Raw genomic sequence first — 19,037 nt, forward strand, 5'->3', positions numbered from 1 at the left:
GGAATTGCTTTTATTATTTATTAAAAAATAGTTAATGCATGCTGAATTCTCCATGCGCTAGACTACATCTAGGAATTCCTAAATAAGGCGCAACTCTTCAAAAAATTCCTAAATAAAGCTGATTGCTTAAATTCTCAAATATTCAGTATAAACTCAACTTATGTGATTAAAGGTAGATGGTTCCTTCCGTAGGTTTAAGATTCTCATCTCTCAGATCTATTATTGGCAGAAAACATAAAGACATCTTGAATTGGAAAGGCTGACCTAGATTTTTGTTCTAAAAGACCTGTGATGAAATTAGGCAAAATTGACAGGAAGAATAAGTAGAAAATTATCCTGATTGCAGAAGAAAAGCTGGTAAGAGCTATTACAAGAAGACCTTTTCCTACTCATCTTGACTGCAGCAGTTCATGTAGTTTGTCTAAATCAGAACAAAATTATATTTTTCTATGAAAAAGTGAATGAAAGTTGACTGTTCAAACATTAAATATAAAAACACATTTGAATTTTATTGCTCAAGGAGTACAGCATATGAAAAAGCACATCAATATCCAACGGAAAGGTCACAGGGATTCAAACATATTATTATACATACCAGATGCAGTTAAATATTAACCTGAATTCTGCATCAGAAAAAAATAAAGTGTGAAAGTGTATCTGTTTTGCTTGCTTAAAAAGAAATAAAAATAATCATTTAAAAGATGAAGGGTAAGGGTGTTACAGTACAAATTAGAAAAGCCAACACTGCACATTAACATGGTTTCTCTAGCCTAGTGTTTCTACCTTTGGTACTTCAACCTTCATAAAGACTAGATCTTTAATCAGATCTTGTTCCAATACTTTTCCTGCTTAAGTTTCAGCTTAAAATTCAAACTAACATATCTCTCATCCACCAGCATACATATTAGGGTACAAGTTACTGCAGATGAACCCTCTTTAACTTTAACTGCACTTCAAGATCTTAATTTGATGTCCAGTTTAGTTCTCCACTTCAGACAAGGCTTTTTACCAAACTGATCTTGCATACAATCTTTAATGGCCATCAAGGCCATATTAAAACATCTAACATCTTTGCAGTTTGCTAATGCTGATAATGTATTAATATGCAAGCCATGAGAATCTATCTTCTTCCGTCAAAAGAAAGTACCAGAAAAATAAGTTGATGGATCTTCAAGTATATTTTTGTATTTGAAAATGTTCTTGATTTCAACACAAATATGTATTTAAGCGCAGCTGTAGAAAAGCAAAATCTATTTTCATCACATCCCAAATTAATTTCTTCTTCATTTAGGTTGTTGGTCAATCTATGGGCTCAGTTACCAAGCTAATTGTGGAATCTGATCACCTAAAACTAGTACTTGAGGGTAGAAACTGTCAGTTTCACAAGATAAAGCTTACCTAGTGCCACACCAGTCTGAAAACTGTTAATATTGTGCCAACAATAAGTAACTGGGGTTAAATAAAGATTCCTATCACTATGAATATGCTCCTCAGTTTTATCATTTGCTGTCCTAGGCCTGACGTATTTCCCAATGAAAACTGAATTCAAAAAACTCTGTCCTACCAAACCCCACCTTTCCACTCAAACACTATGACAATAAACTTGTTTAGACTATGTATGTAATCTCATTTAGAGTTAAAATTAAACTGTTGTGAATCAAGGATAGTTTTAGTTCCACAAGATGGCAATGTTTGAAACAAAAAATTCATTTTTTTCACGATACTGAATGGATACCATAGTAAATTCTCGGGTTTTATTTTATTTTTTTAACCCCATACAAAAAAAAAACTGAATTTGTACAATTCCTATTAAATATACATTTTCCTGGTCTGGCAAAAATGTATCATTTCAGATGGATGGTACTCAAGCATATATTTATTGCCACAGCTTGATCTCTTATTTTAAAAGACGAGGAATTAAGATCAAAGTATGCTGATCTCTTTATTTTTTTCTACTCAAAGCAGAGTGAATGCCTCACCCATTCCAAAAAGAAACAAATTAAAAATTTTACATAAGATTTTGTGGTTAAAAGGGAAGAGAGATGCAAATGTGAATTTAGAGCCTCTGTATAAATTCTGCTATATTTTATAAACTTTATTGTAACACTGTTTGCTGATCAAATAAATGACACACACCTATCTAAAATTTCCATAAACACCATTTAAAAATCCAAAGTTGATATGATACTGAACCTTAAATCTCCAAGAGTTCAAAGAGACAGTTTTGACATGTACAGCACACAACAGGAGACATCCCTAAAATACCAACGGCCGGTCCGAGTTGCAGACAAAGTTACAGGCAAGCATTCATTTCACTGGTTTTGTTGTGTAGGACAAATATTCTTTGAAAGGGTCACAATCCAGCCGGGAAAATCTTCAGATGTCATCATCATCATCCTCATCTTGAGAAGATCCTGCCTGGTTGGAGGCACTGGCTGAGGCAGCGGCGAGTTGAGCTTGCTGGGCTGCTTGTTGCACCTGTAGCCACTCCTGATGAGCCAGCTCTGCCTGCTGCTGTTTCGCCTGCAGGCACAAAATCAACGGTTCAGAGCCTCTAGCCTCAACTGCATAGCTTGCAAATAGGACTTTTGGGACTGCAGCTTTCAGCACAGCCAGAGGCAAGGCCAGCTGGAAGAATCTGAGAGTTGACGCCCCCCAAAAAGGTCACTTTCCAAGCACTGTATTCTAATGACATTATAGAGGACTGCATGGATGTGGGCACTTAGCAACCAGTTGTCAAATAGAAATGCAAACTTCCCATCAAGGGCAATGACGTTCAGGGTATAAAACTTGTAAATTAGATAAACATTTGGCTTTTTAGGCTGTTTTCTACATGGCTTTTGGTGTTCTGTTTTAAATACAGTGGACCCTCGACTTACGGAATAAGTGGCCACAGGTTGAAAATTCTGTACGTCAAGGGTCCATTTCCCATAGGAATTCACTGAAAACCATTTAATCCATTCCAGCCAAAGAAATAAAATCCTGGGCTTCCAAAGCTGCACCCGGTGCCCTCTGCCTTCTGTCCCCGCAGGGACAGGAGGCAGAGGGCACTGGGGACACGTGACAGAGGGCAGCGGATGCAGCTTTGGAAGCCCGGGAAGCCGAAAGTCACTCTGCGCCCGCTGCCAGCTTTCGGCTCTTGGGACTTAGAAAGCTGCACCCACTGCCCTCTTGTCTCCTGCCTGAGGCAGAGGGCACCAGGCACAGGAGACAAGAGGGCAGTGGGTGCAACTTTCTAAGCCCCGAAAGCCAGCAGCGGGGGTGGAGCGGCTTTTGGCTTGCAAGCCGAAAGCTTCGAAAGCTGCACCCGCTGCCCTCTGTCTCCTGTCCCTGGTGCCCTCTGCCTCCTCAGGAGGCAGAGGGCACCAGGGACAGGAGACAAGAGGACAGCGGGGAGCTGCTTTGAATTTCCTGCCCTTTCCCCCTGCATTTTGTAGGTCGAAGCTCTGGCCGCAAGTCGAACTAAAATTTTGCGGCCGGAGCTTTTTGTACCTTGGAATTTCCATAGCTAGGGACCTTTGTTCGAGGGTCCACTGCAACTGAAAAGAAGCACACAAAAAATTCAGTATGTCATGCAGAATGTTTGGTTCTAAGCTAATTCCTTCCAACAAACATTGTCATGCAATTGAACAGACAAGTATCTTCAAAGGTTCTGCATCCATAGAAGCTTTCCCATTGTGTTAAACATGGCTTTCCTGTGTTTAAAAAAGACAAAGAGACTCACATAATTTGGAACGAATGTTAAACCTAACAATGGTAAGAAAGGAGTCTCTTCCAGATAGCACAGGGAGAACTTGCGAGTGAAGGATGATAACTCTCCTGTCATGCTGTATTTTTCAGATTAGCTGGGAGAGACAATCCTCAACTGGCAGTTGACAACACAGCCTCCAAATGCACAGCACAAGGAATTTGCTTTCCCCTTCCTATGTTGTACCATCATACCGCTATGCTGTCAGTTGTCCCCACATTTTCCCTTTCAACTTAGGAAATAGAAGCTCAGTACCCCTTTTATCTTTCTAGCTTCAATTCTCTTTATCAAAATGATATAAGAACTACAGAGTAGCAGGAGCAGTCAAGCAAACATATCAGCCAGAATTGTGCTGGAACTGCAGAGTGCAAATGGGCAATATTGCATGTGCAGTATCCACTATCTGGCAGGTAGTCTGTCACATCTTCAGTTGTGTCCAATTAGGTCACAAACAGTGAAAACCGCACATGTGATTGCCCTTCTGCTTGCCGTTTTTACAAGAGCTTGAACTCTTACTGGCAGATCTATTTATTAAATTCCATATTTCACAACATTTCGTTCGTCTCTTGCAACATCTCATTTCACACACTAATTCTGAAACTCTGTGATTTGTGTGCTTCTGAAGGAGAGAGGAACTGTTCTAAAGACCTGCCATATCCCATTCCTAGAAGGCAACTGTGAAAATTAACATACAGGTTACTCTTAGTCACAATTTCTAAGAGAGAAATGAAAAGTCTTGCAGCATCTTAAAGATACATAAGCTTCTGTGGACTCAGATCTACTTCTTCAGATGTATGATGGGTTATCCCAAACAGGAGGGTTTTTAAACATGGATATAGAGAAAATGAAAAATCTATATATGTGAAGAATTAATCAGCAAGGGGAAACTAAGGCTAACCATAGCATGCGTTTATTTTTAGGCTGTTTTTGTATAGAAACAGAGGACAGAAAGTGTTATCAAATTGAATTTTTTTCTCATTTGTTTCTGAAAAAAGTTACCACTGTACATGTTTTAGCATGTGTTATATTTTTAAATGACCTATCTGTAAAAATATGGAAAATCTAAAAAAATGAAAGTCCTCACACCTACTCTTAAAAATCTTAGCAATTTTTTTAACGCCAACTGAATTAGGCTGCAAACATGTATATGCTTATCTTGGAGTAAATGCTGCTGAATTCTGAGCAGGCTTAATAACTAAAATCCTATTACAGTGGTGCCTCGCTTAACGATTGCCTCATTTAGTGATGAATTCGCATAACGATGGGTTTTTAAAGAAAATAATATGCACCATTTAACGATGTTTCCTATGGGTGATTTTCGCTTAGTGAAGTTTGGGACCATGCTTCACATAGCGAATGCATTTTTAGGTCCCCTGCTTCACATAACGATGTTTGTTTTTCCATTTTTAAAAGTGTCTTAAAATGGTCAAAACAGTTCTAAATGCCTGGATTCGTTAGAACACCTTCTAAAATGGGTGCAAACATAATTTGGCTTTGATCTGACTTTTCGTTAATTTTTGCTGATTTTTTTCCTCCCCCATAGGAAACAATGGAGCTATCAAAATTTGACAGCTCCATTGTTTCCTATGGGGGAGGAAAAAATTCACAAAAAATTAACGAAAAGTCAGCAACTGCTTTAAATGCTTGGGTTCGTTAGAGGACCTTCTAAATCGTGTGCAAGCTACGTTGACAGCTGTCAAAAGTTGGTGGGGGAGAAACAATTCAGCAAAAATTAACGAAATGTCAGATCAAAGCCAAATTAAGTTTGCACCCGTTTTAGAAGGTGCAGAAGCTATTCCAAGCATTTAAAACCATTTTTGACCCTTTTATGAGACACATAAATTTGCAAAAATTGACTTCGCTAAACCATTGAAATGCACTGAATAGGCTTCCAATGGAGGAAACATTGTATCGCTTAACAATGTTTCCTATGGGTTTTTTCGCTTAAGGATGGCAATCCGTTCCTATTGGAACGGATTAACCGGTTTTCAATGCATTCCTATGGGAAATGGTGTTTCGCATAACGATGTTTCCCATAGCGATGGTTTTTTGGGAACCAATTAACATCGTTATGCGAGGCACCACTGTACTTTGTGTAGTAAATCACACAAGAGTAGGCCCATCAAATCAATGGAATTTGGTAAATAAATTTTTCCGTAACTTCCATTGATTCAAATGCACTGACTCTAGTTGTGGCTTACTATGCTAAAGTAAGCTGTGTCTACAGTAGGTCCATTTGAATCAATGGAGGAGTTGACTCACCAAACCCCTATTTATTTGATGGACTTACTCTAGTAGAATTTACTACGCTAAGTGAAAGGGTTTTAGCCATTATTTCTTGCCTTTGTATTTCACACAATTCTTTGAGGAACATTTCTAATCTAGGCAAATAAACTGTACATCTTCATAGTCCTATTTATTTTCATTCCATATTGAACTAATTCAGACTTACTAAAAATGACAGAAAGAAAACAACATAAAATTAACTTCTGTAATTTTAACATTTACACTGTCCAGTTCTGGATAACACTGTGAAATCTTACAGAATTAGACAGACTGACCTGGTGCATTTCAACCAGTGGACTGTGGCTTTCCAGGAGCACTTAGCAAGATTTCAGTGGATATGTTGATATATGGTTCAGTGCTCTTTGAAAAATTACTCAATACAGTGGTGCTTCGACTTACGACCATAATCCGTTACAGAAGATGGGCGTAACTCGAAATGGTCGTAAGTCAAAGCACCATTTCCCATAGGAATGCATTGGAACACAATTAATCCATTCCGGCAACATTCCCCCCCCCCAAAAAAAACCTACACAGCAAGCCCCATCAGAAGGTACTGGGGCTTTTAAAAAAAACCAAAAATAAACAAGACAGCAAGCCCCATCAGAAGGCACTGGGCTGGGGAAAAAATACACACACCCCACAGCCAGCTCGATTGGAATGTGATGGGGCTGGGGAAAAGAATACCCCCCCCAGCCAGCCCCATCGGAATGCCACGGGGCTGGGGGAGGGGGGAAATCAAACACACACACACATCCCACAGCCAGCTCCATCGGAACGATGGGGCTAGGGGGAAAAAAAATCAAAAAAGCCACACATCTCCTTTGCTTATCAAAAGGAGACATTAAGTAAGAACAGAACAAAAAACACTGGACTAAGATGTATTAATGTTTAAGATATTAAAAGACTGTTTTTAAAAAGCTGTCTAGAATGTCTATCCCTCTAGAACAGTGATGGCGAACCTATGGCACATGTCCACAGCTGACACACGGAGCCCTTTCTGCCAGGACATGAGCCATAAGCTGCTGGATCACTACTCACCCCCCCACACACACACGCAGCCAAACCTGAGAAGGCAGCTGCAGCCGTGGTGCTGGTGCTTCGGCAGGCGGATCTGGAGTGGGGTCTTGAGGCACCTCCGTGCCGGGATTCCCCCTTGCGCTGCCACTTCCAGTTGTGCCGCCATCACTTCCGGTTCTGCTGCTGCCGCGGCACACCACCCGCTGTTTTCCCCCCCCAAGTTTGGGCACGCAAGCCAAGTCCAATTCTAGTTGTCGAGGTAAAAAAATTAAGCATTTTATAGGTAGTTTTTCTGTAACATCTCTGTACTTACTTGTGCAATTAACAATTGTTGCTGCCTTAGGAGCTCTTCCTCAGGAATGCCAAGATTTTCCAAACGTGAATTGGCCTTTCTTCTTTTTAGTGCTACTGTTTTGCATTCTTGTAAGACTTCTTTTACTTCACTGATATAGGAACCAAACCCCAAACTTTCTAGTGCTGTGGATGAAAAAGAAAAAAAATAAGATTTACTTTTGGCAACGAAACATCAACTTCGCCTATCCAACTCCACTCCCTTGATGAGTAGGTACATAAACTATTTGGGTGTAATAGCCTTTTTAAGGCACTAGGTGATCTCAGGGTTACTGGAAAAATCTATATATGACTTTTGCACAAGTTTTGTTGTTGTTGTGTGCCATCAAGTCACTTCTGACCAGGCCAGGGTTTTGGAGGCATGTGGAATATTCAGGGTTTACCACTGACACCCACAGAGAATTGCCATGGCCAAGCAATGTTTCAAACCCAGATCTCCTGAATCCTGGTCCAACACTACCCACTACATCCCACTGGCATCAAGCTACCGTGTTTCCCTGAAAATAAGACAGGGTCTTATATTAATTTTGCTCCAAATATGCATTAGGGCTTATTTTCAGGGGATATTTAATTGTTTTCATGTACAACAATCTACATTTACTCAAATACAGTCATGTCATCTTCTTCTGGTTGTTGCACAATGTTGGAGGGTGAGGTTTCACTTAACTGGGGCTCATTTTGGGAGTAGGGCTTATATTATGAGCATCCTGAAAAATCATACTAGGGCTTATTTTCAGGTTAGGCCTTATTTTTGGGGAAACAGGGTAGTGCTCTCCAAGGAGCTTCTTGTCAGCCAAGGACAGCATATGTATACCTTCCCTAAAAAAGATCTGCTCTCAGGTCTGTCTGCATTTATACAACCGTTACCTGTCACCAATAATGACTCCAATCAACACATTACTAACTGCTATACTCCACTGGGAACTTACAAGACTCTGGAGAATTAATAATAATAATAAAAGAACAGAAAATTCAAAGAAGTTCTGAAAAATCCCGGAAATAAGTGTGTGGTGTGATGGATCCAGATGATTAAACAATCTTTTAGTAAAAAAAACAACAACACCTTTCTGCTTGCAGAAAACGACAGCAGAAATCTTGTTTGTTACCATGCAATTTTTAGATTGTATTTTAATTGTGTTTTAATCATTTTATCTTTTATTGTATTTTAATTGTTTTTTAATTGTGAGCTGCCCAGAGACCTTTGGGTAGAGTGGGTGGCATATAAGTTGAATAAATAAATAAAATAAAGTTGTGCAGGCATATCTGTCAAGCATTACACCCAGGCAATGCAGACAGCACAACTGGATGGGACAACCTATTGTGCAGTTCTCACTGCAAACAATTACACAATGTACCAGCAGAAGTATTATTGGCAGTACTGCAGCTATGACAGGTGTGCTCTTGAGTTCAGGGCAGATTGCATTTAAATCAAATTGATTTAAATCACAATTTACATTTTAAAAAATGGACTTTTTAACTAATTTAAACAAAAAATCGTTTTTGATTTAAATCAAACTGATTTTTATCCACCCTAGTTGAGTTACACCCACGAAGCTGCTCAAAAGAATTTCAGTACATATATATCAAGCAGAGAGCTTCTGATTGAGCTTTATTCTGCTGTGCTTGTACAGGGAATAGTTCAGTATAGAGAAATATGTGAATGGGTCTCTAACACTGCAGTACTGCTGAACCAAAGCAGACAAATATTCAACAAAAGACACTGACTGAATAACATGCAAGCAGGATATATTTTACTCTATTCAAAAAAATCCCCACTACAATAATGCTGGGAAAAACTGATGACAGCAGAAAAAGATGAAGACTGAACATAATAGCGGTTATGGTTATCTGAGAGCGAAGAAACGTAAGCAAAAATAGATTAAGCTAAAAACCTAGCAAAGACTTTTAAAAGAATTATAAATGGAAACAGTACAATTATGCAATCTTTTTTCAAACGAGCCAATGACTAATGGGCTATCAAGACAGGAAACTGAAGTAGTTAATAAACTGGCTGAAATCTTACTAGTGTAAGCTCATTAAAATCAGTGGAATTTACAGAGTTGACTCACCAAATCCCCAGAGTCAATGGGCTTATTCTAGTCCAATTTACCATAATAAAAAACAAGATTTCAACCAGTGACACTGAGCAATCTGTGCACAATCATCTGTAAACACACACGTGCGCGCGCGCACACACACACAGACAGATACTGTAAAATGTGTCTGACTATTTAACCAATTGATGCTTGGCACAAAATAAGATACAATACACAAGAGGATTGTACGCACTAATCTGCCAAGCAAGAAACTACTCAGAGAATGACCCATCTGCTTTATTTCTCCACTTCCTGTCTTTCCCTTGCTGAGTTCCCCACCCTACAATTTCACTTGAACCTGAAGCAACAGAAGTAGGCATCCACCATGGTTCAGCTGTGTTCCAGACCCAGCCAAATTTAACAGCAAGTTTATCTCTTTTGAGTATAATCCATCTAGTGCTTAAAGGAAAGATTCAAAGACAATATGAACAGACAGTGTAGACTTCTACTGTCAACACTAGCCCTAAACTAGGGAGAAACATTTTCACAGATTTACCATGACTCACTAGTCAGTGATTGGGAGACAGGGTGTAAGAAAGAGCAGAAGAAATATTTTAAAATGAATTTGAATAGTTCTGTGTGGCTACATTGCAATATACTCTTCCAATAGCACAGTGAAAATCTATTCAAAATTTCCTGACTACACAATATTATTGTAAACATGGGAGAAACCTGCACTTTTTTGCAGGAATTGTTTCTTTTTGAATAACTGTTGGGTGGTTGTTTATTTGAAATACATCGTAGTGTTTTTTGACCCATTTTTGGTTGTATGAACAGCCGTGCCATTGTATTCTATGTGTGTGGGCCTTCCTTGTGCTGACATCTTGGTGGTATGTTTGAGGTAATGCATGATTCTGTCCCATTGGGAAATCAGCAATCATGCCTGCTGTCTGAACTGTTTATTTTGTTAATTTTTAAAAAGTGTTCAACTTCAGCACAGCACTATACTGGAGTCTTTCTGTCTGCAACAATGATGCAGCATTATACTACTTAGAATAAAAGAGAGAAAAATGAACTTCAGACAAGGTGGTTATGCACAAGGACAGAATGCAGGCAGGACCAGGCCAGACCCATGGGTAGATACAAGTGCCAATCTCGGGTCTATTTAAGGAGCGGTGTGGTCCCCTGCACTGAATCAAGCCAGTTCAATAAAGGCTGCCCCACAAGGATGGGAACAGCAACACAAAGAGTGCATGACATAAATCAATACAAGAATAACCTAATAAAACTCTTTGATTCTTTGAACAGTATAGTTGCATCCTAAATATCTGGTAGAAGTCAGGGTTGGCATGTATCTAAGCACATTCAGATTGATTCTATCAATCTGTGAAACCACAGAAAGAATGCATACATTTCAACATCCTGACATGTTGAGCTTTTATTTTCAGATCTCTCTTTTAAAAGGTGAATAAAAGTTATGTTCATAACGAGATTCTAGACACAAATAAACTCAGTTTTGCTTAATTCTGTCATGTTTTTATGCTAGCAACATGGCACTCTTAGACCAGCATGTGCCCTGGGTTTGCTATTATAGACAGATTCATCGTAAAGTGTGGGGTGTAGTGGATAGAGTGACAGACTAGGACTCTGGAGAATAGGGTTTAAATCCCCACTCAGCCATGGAAAAATCACTCCTTAAATATGCCACTTACCTTGAAAGCCCTATTAGGGTCGATATAAGTTGGTTCTGACTTGACGCCATAGAACACATACACACATCTTAAGGTAGATGTGTACATTCTGAGGTTAAAGAAAGATAAGGCTGTGAGTACCAACTAGTGTACATGATGGTAGCTAAATGTCATACACAAGATGTGGGGCACCACACCTCTTATTACCAGTTGCTAGGAAACAACAGTTAGAAAGTACTATTCCTCTCATGTCCTACTTCTGAGTCTTCCGATGGCAAATCACTTCCTAGTACAGTATGGAGAATGGGATATTAATCTGGACAAGTCTTAAATTCAGCAGGGCTGTTCTTATTTTCATAGCAATTCCCCCCCCCCGCCACCTCATTATTTCCAAATTTAAAACCATTTACATTTCTTTATCTTGAAAGGGGCCTTTCTAAGTAACAGCTGAATGAAACCAAGACCTTGGTTACTTTCACTACTGCTGTTCTGAAGACTGGGGGAAAAAACCCACAGAAACTACTATAAACAGTTAAGGCGGATAAGCATATTACAGTCAATATGACTAATATTTAGAAAAAAACAAGAGTTTCTGTTAGAAAACAGAAAAGAAAGTGATAACTTAATCATATTTGCCTTGCGTTTGTGAGGGGGGAACAAATAAACATTATGTTGTCTGATTAAAGAAAAAACAAGTACTAAAATGAGGAACTGAAAACGAAAAAAGTTTTCCAGCAGCAAGATAAATGAAAATAAAAGGTGAGAGAAAACAATTAGACCATTCTCTCTTTTAACAAAGTTGATTATGTTTTTAAATACAAAATCCAGCTTGTTTAAATATGTAGGTTTGATATTGCTTCCCAAGATTATGTGTAGATACTACCTTGTTTCCCCGAAAATAAGACCTAACCTGAAAATAAGCCCTAGTATGATTTTTCAGGATGCTCATAATATAAGCCCTACCCCCAAAAATAAGCCCTAGTTAAGTGAGAGCCCACCATCCACCACTGTGCACCACCGTGCAGCAACCAGAAGATGACATGACTGAATTTGAATAAATGTAGATTGTTGTACATGAAAAAAATAAAGCATCCCCTGAAAATAAGCCCTAATGCTTTTTTGGAGCAAAAATTAATATAAGAATCTGTCTTATTTTCAGAGAAACACGGTAATTTTCATGCTTTTTATACAGGTAACTTTGCAAATCAATGGCAAACACTTGCCTTTTCTCAAAACGAACTGGAACAAAATTCACTTAATGATAATGGAATTATGGCTCCAATTTGCAAGCAGGCTTACTTAGAAATTCTGCTGACACTGTTAAATACACCTGCCAATGCACTTAGGTGTTGCAATCAAGGTATAACATCCCTGCCAAATGGCTTCTGCCTGTCTAGCCTTTAATAAGCACCAACTTTTACTATTAACTATTGCAACAAAACTGCTAGAAGGCGTAAAATGTACTATGGATTAGCTCTGTAATAGGCAGTGACTGCAGAAACTATGGTTCCTCAAGAGTCCTTCAGGCAAATTGGTCTCTTTTAATCTCTGTCACACAGGAAAAAGGTCAGGCAAGACAGGGCAGAAGACACAGTGGATACTACTACCGTTGTTAAACAAATTCTGAGATCTCTGTCACTAAAGACCTGAAGTTTCAAATGTGAAGCCCTCTGCTCTGAATGGGAACTGAAAGGTGCCGCTGGGTGGATGAAGGGGGTTTGCAAAAAACGCATCAGGCGGAGGCTCTTGCCTTGGATTACGTGCTCCGGGGAGATGGTTTTCTTTTCGGACTTGTTGCAGATCTCGTTGGCCTCGGAGGAGATCAGGTGGATGAACTCGGTGCAGCAGTTCACTACCAGTTCCCGGGCGTCGTTGGCCACTCGCACGTTGGGCAGCGTCTCCTTGATCATCTTATTGATCGCCGCCCGGGGAATGGTCAGGTCGTCGTCGTTGCCGGACGAAGAGGCCATGCTGGGGGTCGCGAGAGTCCGCCCGGGGGGGGGGGGGTTAGAGCCGTCGCCCGGAGACCGGCCAAGGGGGCAGGACGGGGGCGGGCCAAGCTGAGGGGGAGGCGAAGCGAGAGTCCTCGGGTGTGTGTGTGGGGGCGCCTCAACTCCTCCTGCTGCCGCCGCCGCCCCCGCCGTTCTCCACCCGCGACCCCCAACCCCAACCCCCGCACTGCGGGGCCCAGAGACGGGCTGAGGAGACTTGGGGGAGCCTCGTCAGAAAAAACGCCCCACGGTTTCTCCCGCGGCTCTCGGCGTTACAACCGGCGGCGGTGGCACCGCCTCCGCCACGTCCGTTGAGGCTTCTCCTGGCTGGAAGTCCCGGGGTTGGTCTTTCGCTCTCTCTCCCTCGTTAGCGCCGCCACCGCCGGAAGCAGAGGAACTGGGATGAGGGCCCGTCTAAGCAGCGGGAGCCCCCCGGCGAGGACCCGGCGGAGGCTCCCTTCCCTTTCCGCCCCTCGCCTTTGACGCGCAATGAGCCGCCGGGAAGAAGGAGAAGGCTCGCGACGGGTAAGCCCGAGAAGCTGCGCCGAACGACATTTCCGCCGGAAGCGTTTGCACGCCCGCCTCCCCCTACTACTTCCGTTTCCGGCTTGCTAGGAAGAGATGTCTACTATACTTTCTTTTCTCTTTCGTTTCTTGTACTGTATTCCCAGAGTTGGGTATGCTTGCCCGCCGTTTTCCTGTTTGTTGGGGATCAAGTTACGGTGCCTGAGGCGCTTCAGTAATCTCCACACAGCCTTAGCCACGAACCTGTTTGTTTATTGCTTTGGGAATCCAGCCGCTTAACCCGCGTGGAATCCTGAGCGCCTGGCAGTGTGCGCATGCGCCAAACCCTCTCCTTCCCCCTTCCCCCACCTACTTCGTTGCGCGAGGCCCTTCTGGCTCTCTCGCTCTCTCTCTCTCGTTGGTGCTGGAAGTTGGCTCAGGGTGGTGGGCTGAGAAGCATAGAGAGGCAAATATATCTAGATTGGGGTTTAGTCGGGACAAGGATCACCACCTTGTCTCTTTGTCTTTTCACAACTTTGTGTGTGTGTGTGTGAGAGAGAGAACAGATAAACCCTTAACCCTTAAAATAGCTCCTATTTCGTCTTTCCTTTTCTGTCACTTGTTTCAGAAATATAAATACTGTAAAGATTCCGGAGCACATGTTTATTTATTTATTTATTTATTTAACTTATATGCCGCCCACACTACCCGAAGGTCTCTGTTGGCATTCTTTAGTCTCGAGAGACAATGGTAACGTGAGGCCAACCAACTACACAGTTCTTTGCATGTCTACACGGAAGTAGGAGGGGGTGCTGATAGCTATTGAGCCTTTCCCAGAAAAAATTAAGCCAGGAAGCTGTACCTGCCACACTATTCTTCATATTCTCCCAGGAAGTCGAAGCACTTGTGACATCTGTCTTGCAGCTTCTTAAGTCCGTGTAAATAAAATTCTTCCGACTGCTGGTGTAACCACTCATTTGCAGCATTAGTTGCCTCCAGAACACTCCGAAATCATTGTCCCTTTAGGTGTTTTTTGAGTTTGGGGAACAGATAATAGCCAGAAGGAGCCAGGTCCGGAGAATAGGGTGGACGGACCATCACTTGAAAGCCTAAGGATGTCAGTTTTGCCATCGTTTCACCTGCAGTGTGTGACGAGGCATTGTCATGCAACAGGATGACACCTTTGGAGAGCTTTCCTCAACGTTTTTCCTTGATGTTTTGCCTCAACTTCGTCAATAAAGCACAGCAATATTTTGCATTGATGGTTGAACCCTGTTGGAGGTAGTCCACCAGCAGAACTCCCTTCTTATCCCAAAAAACTGTTGCCATTTGCTTCTGCACCGACCTTTGCACTCAGAACTTCTTTGGCCTTGGGGAACCACTGTGCCTCCATTCCTTAGACCAGGGGTGGCAAACCTTTTTGGGCTCGTGTGCCCAAAATGGGGGGAGGGGACAGTGGGTGGCGTACTACTGGAACCGGAAGAGGCAATTTAAGGGGGAATCATGGTGATGGACCCGGAGGACTCGGAACTGGAAGTGGCGGTTTAAGGAAGAATCATGGCAACAGACGTGGAAGTGGCTGCGGAAGGAGGAATCCCGGCTGCAGCCGCCTCATGAGGTTTGGCTGCGCAGGTGGGGCGGGGGGGGGAGTAGCGACCTATGACTCACATGTCAGAAGAAAGGGCTCTGCATGCCAGCTGTGGCACATGTGCCATAGGTTTGCCATCACTGCCTTAGACTGTTCCTTTGTCTCAGAATCATAACAGTAGATCCATGTCTCATCAGCAGTTACCAATTTGCCCAGGAAATCTGACTCATTTCTTGCACAATGTTCAAAAACAGCCACTGATGACTCCACACATTTCCTCTTTTGTTCAGTTGTCAAAAGTTTGGGGATCCACTTTGTTGCCAGCTTTCTCATTTCCTAGTCGTTGTGGATAATGGCACCAACTCTCACGTAATATTCTCAGATATATAGCAATGCTTTTGGCTGATATTCGGCGGTCCTCCATGATCATGTCATGGATGGCTTTCACATTTGCAGGCACAGAGACAAAAACAGGCCTTCCACTGGGTTTCACACTTTCAACACTGAAACGGCCAGTTTTAAAATTGGCAACCCAACGTTTTACTGTTGCATATGAAGGGCCACTTCATGTTACCCATAGTTTGTGACATTTCATCATGTATCTGCTTTGCACCTTTCCTTTGGAGAAACAGGAACTTGATTATGGTCCTATGCTCTTCCACACTGGACTTTTCTGGAGGTGCTGCCATGTTCACTTTGAAACTGAACATGAAATATAAGTTAAAATCATAGGTAGTTGATTTTTGCACCACTGAATACAGACAAATTGGCCAATGCACACTGCAATTTATAGCTTTCTAGCTCATTTTTTTCTGGGAAAGGCTCAATACTTATTAGCACCCCCTCGTAAATCCCACTACAGTGAGAAAAACCTACTGAAAAATAAATTTTTAAGCATTGTGGATAGTACTGGACCCATGATTCAGAGTCTTTGAAGTATGCGTGGCCTCCACACTATGTTCCAGCTTAGTTTTGACTCTCACCATCATTGTTAGGAGAGAATAAGAGTCAGGGATGATGGAAAAGGCACTATCCTGAACATTTTAGAGAAAATGTGAGTTATTAAATGGTAATGAACAATGGTACAATAAAATATATTTTCCTCTCTTGAGTTTGCGTGTTTCATTACATTCTTTATATGCACACCCACCTCTAGATCTCGCCACAGTCACTGAAAGACAAACCGCCCCCTATTCCTGACACCACTTTGGAGCAATTCAGTTGATCACACGGAGTGGAAAACTGGCTTTATTGTGATGGTCCCAATCACTTCAAATAAACAGTAGACTCCTTGGTAGACCAGTCTGGAATGGATCATTCCTCCTACATGGTTGGCCTGGATCGCTTTAACAAGAACATTGTGTACTCGGCACTCTATAGAACAATCCCAACCATGCGAACAGGAAGCTACAATGTGAGACATACTGTCATGTTGCCAGCCTCTAAACTGGCCCCCTTTCTAGTCTCTTCTTACCAGCAGATAAAACCCCTTTTCTAAACAGGCCTTATGTTATAGAATGCTCTGGTGAGAAATGAGTTTTAGTGGGGTGCAGGACATCTTGACTATTTCATTATGCATTTTAACTGGTTTTAAACTTTTTAAAGGGTGGCATTTTAATATTACTATATCTTTAACTGTATAGTGAAACTGTAATTCATTGATTTTACTGGCATATATGTTTTAGTCCTTTTTAAGCCACCTTGGGTCCTCTTCTGAAAGAAAGGCAGGATAGTAAGAAAGTAATTATAAATAAGCAATGGATGACACAGCTTTTATAGAAATAAGTCATGAATACTATCACCACTGAAGTACTGTGAAAATAATTATCTGCCTCAGCTTTTCAAAAAAAAAAACAAAAAAAAAAAACTAGTCTACTCAGCCAGCACAGATAACAAAAAGAGGAGAAACATTTTATTTAAGAATTATTTGAAATCAATGCCAAACTATCCAGGTTAGTATCTTTTACAGTTCTATGCTTGCATCAGCTTCTAAATAGGCAGGAGTCAGCTTTGCCTAGGGTGACTCTGGGGGAAGTGGCTCAGATGACAAACACAACCAACCTACAGTAAGATTTCAGGTCAGAGAGCCTGGCGCTGGAGCCCCTTCACGTTCGAAGCTGTGCTCACGCCAACCAGGCAAGGGTTTCCATGGCCCAGTCCTTCACAGGGCCAGCAGGCAGCTGGAGACTGAACAGGACCTCAGGCTGAGTTCTGGCTATCATTTCTGGCTTTCTTTTCTCTTTGGTAACTCAGTGTTTAATCAGTTTCTGCAAGTGAGGACATGGACCATATAATGATTCAACCTGAACAGATAAGGCTTAGCCTCCCCCAAAATACATGGTGGAATCCACCACTGAAAGAAAGGCAGGATGGCTCCTACCTGCTCTTCCATTGTGTTTGCCTTGATTTTAAATATATACTGTACCGCCTTCCCTCCATCCACTGTCTGAATTTTTGTTTCTTGTGTTTCTTCAATCCTGGATCGTTGTGGGGTTTTTTAGTAATATAATATAATAAATAAAGTAAGGGTTAATTTTATTAAGTAGTTAACTATTGTTTACATCATTTATTTTTATGCAAAATTTTGTTATTATTATTTTTACCTTCGCTGGTAAGGATATTTTCATGTGGATTAGGCTTCCTAGTTTCTGACTTCCTAGTTTCTACTTAAACTAGAAAGAATCCGGGAAGTACTTCATCCAAGCGAAGGCTTTTTGAATCGGTTTATGTCGAGAAGATGCTATTTTCCACAGATATAAACAATGCAACCAGTCACTGACCTCTAAATAAGGTGGAATAGGCTTAAAGTTGACGCAGTTACGGTAGGAGAGCAGCTGGGACCGGTGGAACCGTTTTTTCACTGGTGGACGACACCATCGTTTTTTTTTCTATAGTTTTTTCCCCTTGCTGTTGAGGTGCGATTGCGGGGGTATGCGCAGCCCCTGAGTGACTGGCCAGATCAGAATGTGGTCTTTGGGCCAAGGAAAGGTTCCCCACCCTGATTTAAAGCAAGCCCTCCTATGTGAAGTGAAAACTGAAGGCTGCTTTGGGAGCTCCCAGTGGGAATTTACAGCGTCACACCCATAAATGTGAAACCCAGAGTAGACTTCTGGTGTAGCTGCTGCCAGAGTTTTTTCTACAGGTTCTTTGGAGTCTTTGGGAAAGGATGGGTGGGGTGCAGCACATACCAGCACCCTGCTCATCCTTGGTTTGTCAGGGTTTGCAGGGTGAGAACAATCAGCAAGCTCCTCAAGAGGAAGAGGTTTACTTCCATGCGCAGAGGCCTGAGCGTGAACCTTTCTGCCCACCGGAGCCGATGGAGCCTCTCTACAGCCTGGGGCGAGACAGGAAGACGAGAGGTAAGGGTCAGAAAAAAGTCCACCCCTTATTGGGGATGTGGGAGAACAGGAGGAAGAGCCTGCCACGGGACATGTGAGCAAAGTCATGTGTCCCGTTGAGATATCATTACTGAAGGATGCTCTGGGTTTGGACCCAAGGTCCTTCGGGGCTAGGGTTGCCAAATATCAGGCAAAAGGAGGACATGTCCTCCTTTTCAGCTTAATGTCCTCCGTCAGGCAGGCAAAGATAAAAACCTTTAAAATGTCAGGCTTTTGTATATTTTATGTTATAATTTTGGTTGGGAGGGGGAGAGGTGGAAGGACCCCGTTCCCCCTGGCTTTCCCTGCCCCCACCTGCTTGCCCACCCCGCCACCTGCCACTGCTGGAGCACTTCCTCCCACTGCCGCTGCAGCTGCTCGACAATCCGCCATGCCCGCTCAGCCCACGTGGAGCCCAGAAAGGCAGTGCGAGTGGAGCATCGCATGC

General features: G+C 41.9%; 1 protein-coding gene across 1 annotated transcript; it reads right to left on the reverse strand.

Moving 5' to 3' along the window:
* Positions 1–483: 483 nt before the first annotated feature.
* DR1 (down-regulator of transcription 1) lies at positions 484–13,938 on the reverse strand. Its single transcript, XM_020788704.3, has 3 exons — positions 12,880–13,938; positions 7,365–7,528; positions 484–2,523 (listed from the first exon to the last, which is right to left on the reverse strand). The coding sequence occupies exons 1-3, from the start codon at positions 13,097–13,099 to the stop codon at positions 2,377–2,379; spliced, it is 531 nt and encodes a 176-aa protein (XP_020644363.1). The 5' UTR covers positions 13,100–13,938; the 3' UTR covers positions 484–2,376.
* Positions 13,939–19,037: the final 5,099 nt, after the last annotated feature.

Source organism: Pogona vitticeps, chromosome 4, assembly GCF_051106095.1.
Source record: "Pogona vitticeps strain Pit_001003342236 chromosome 4, PviZW2.1, whole genome shotgun sequence".
Taxonomy (NCBI): Eukaryota; Metazoa; Chordata; class Lepidosauria; order Squamata; family Agamidae; genus Pogona; species Pogona vitticeps.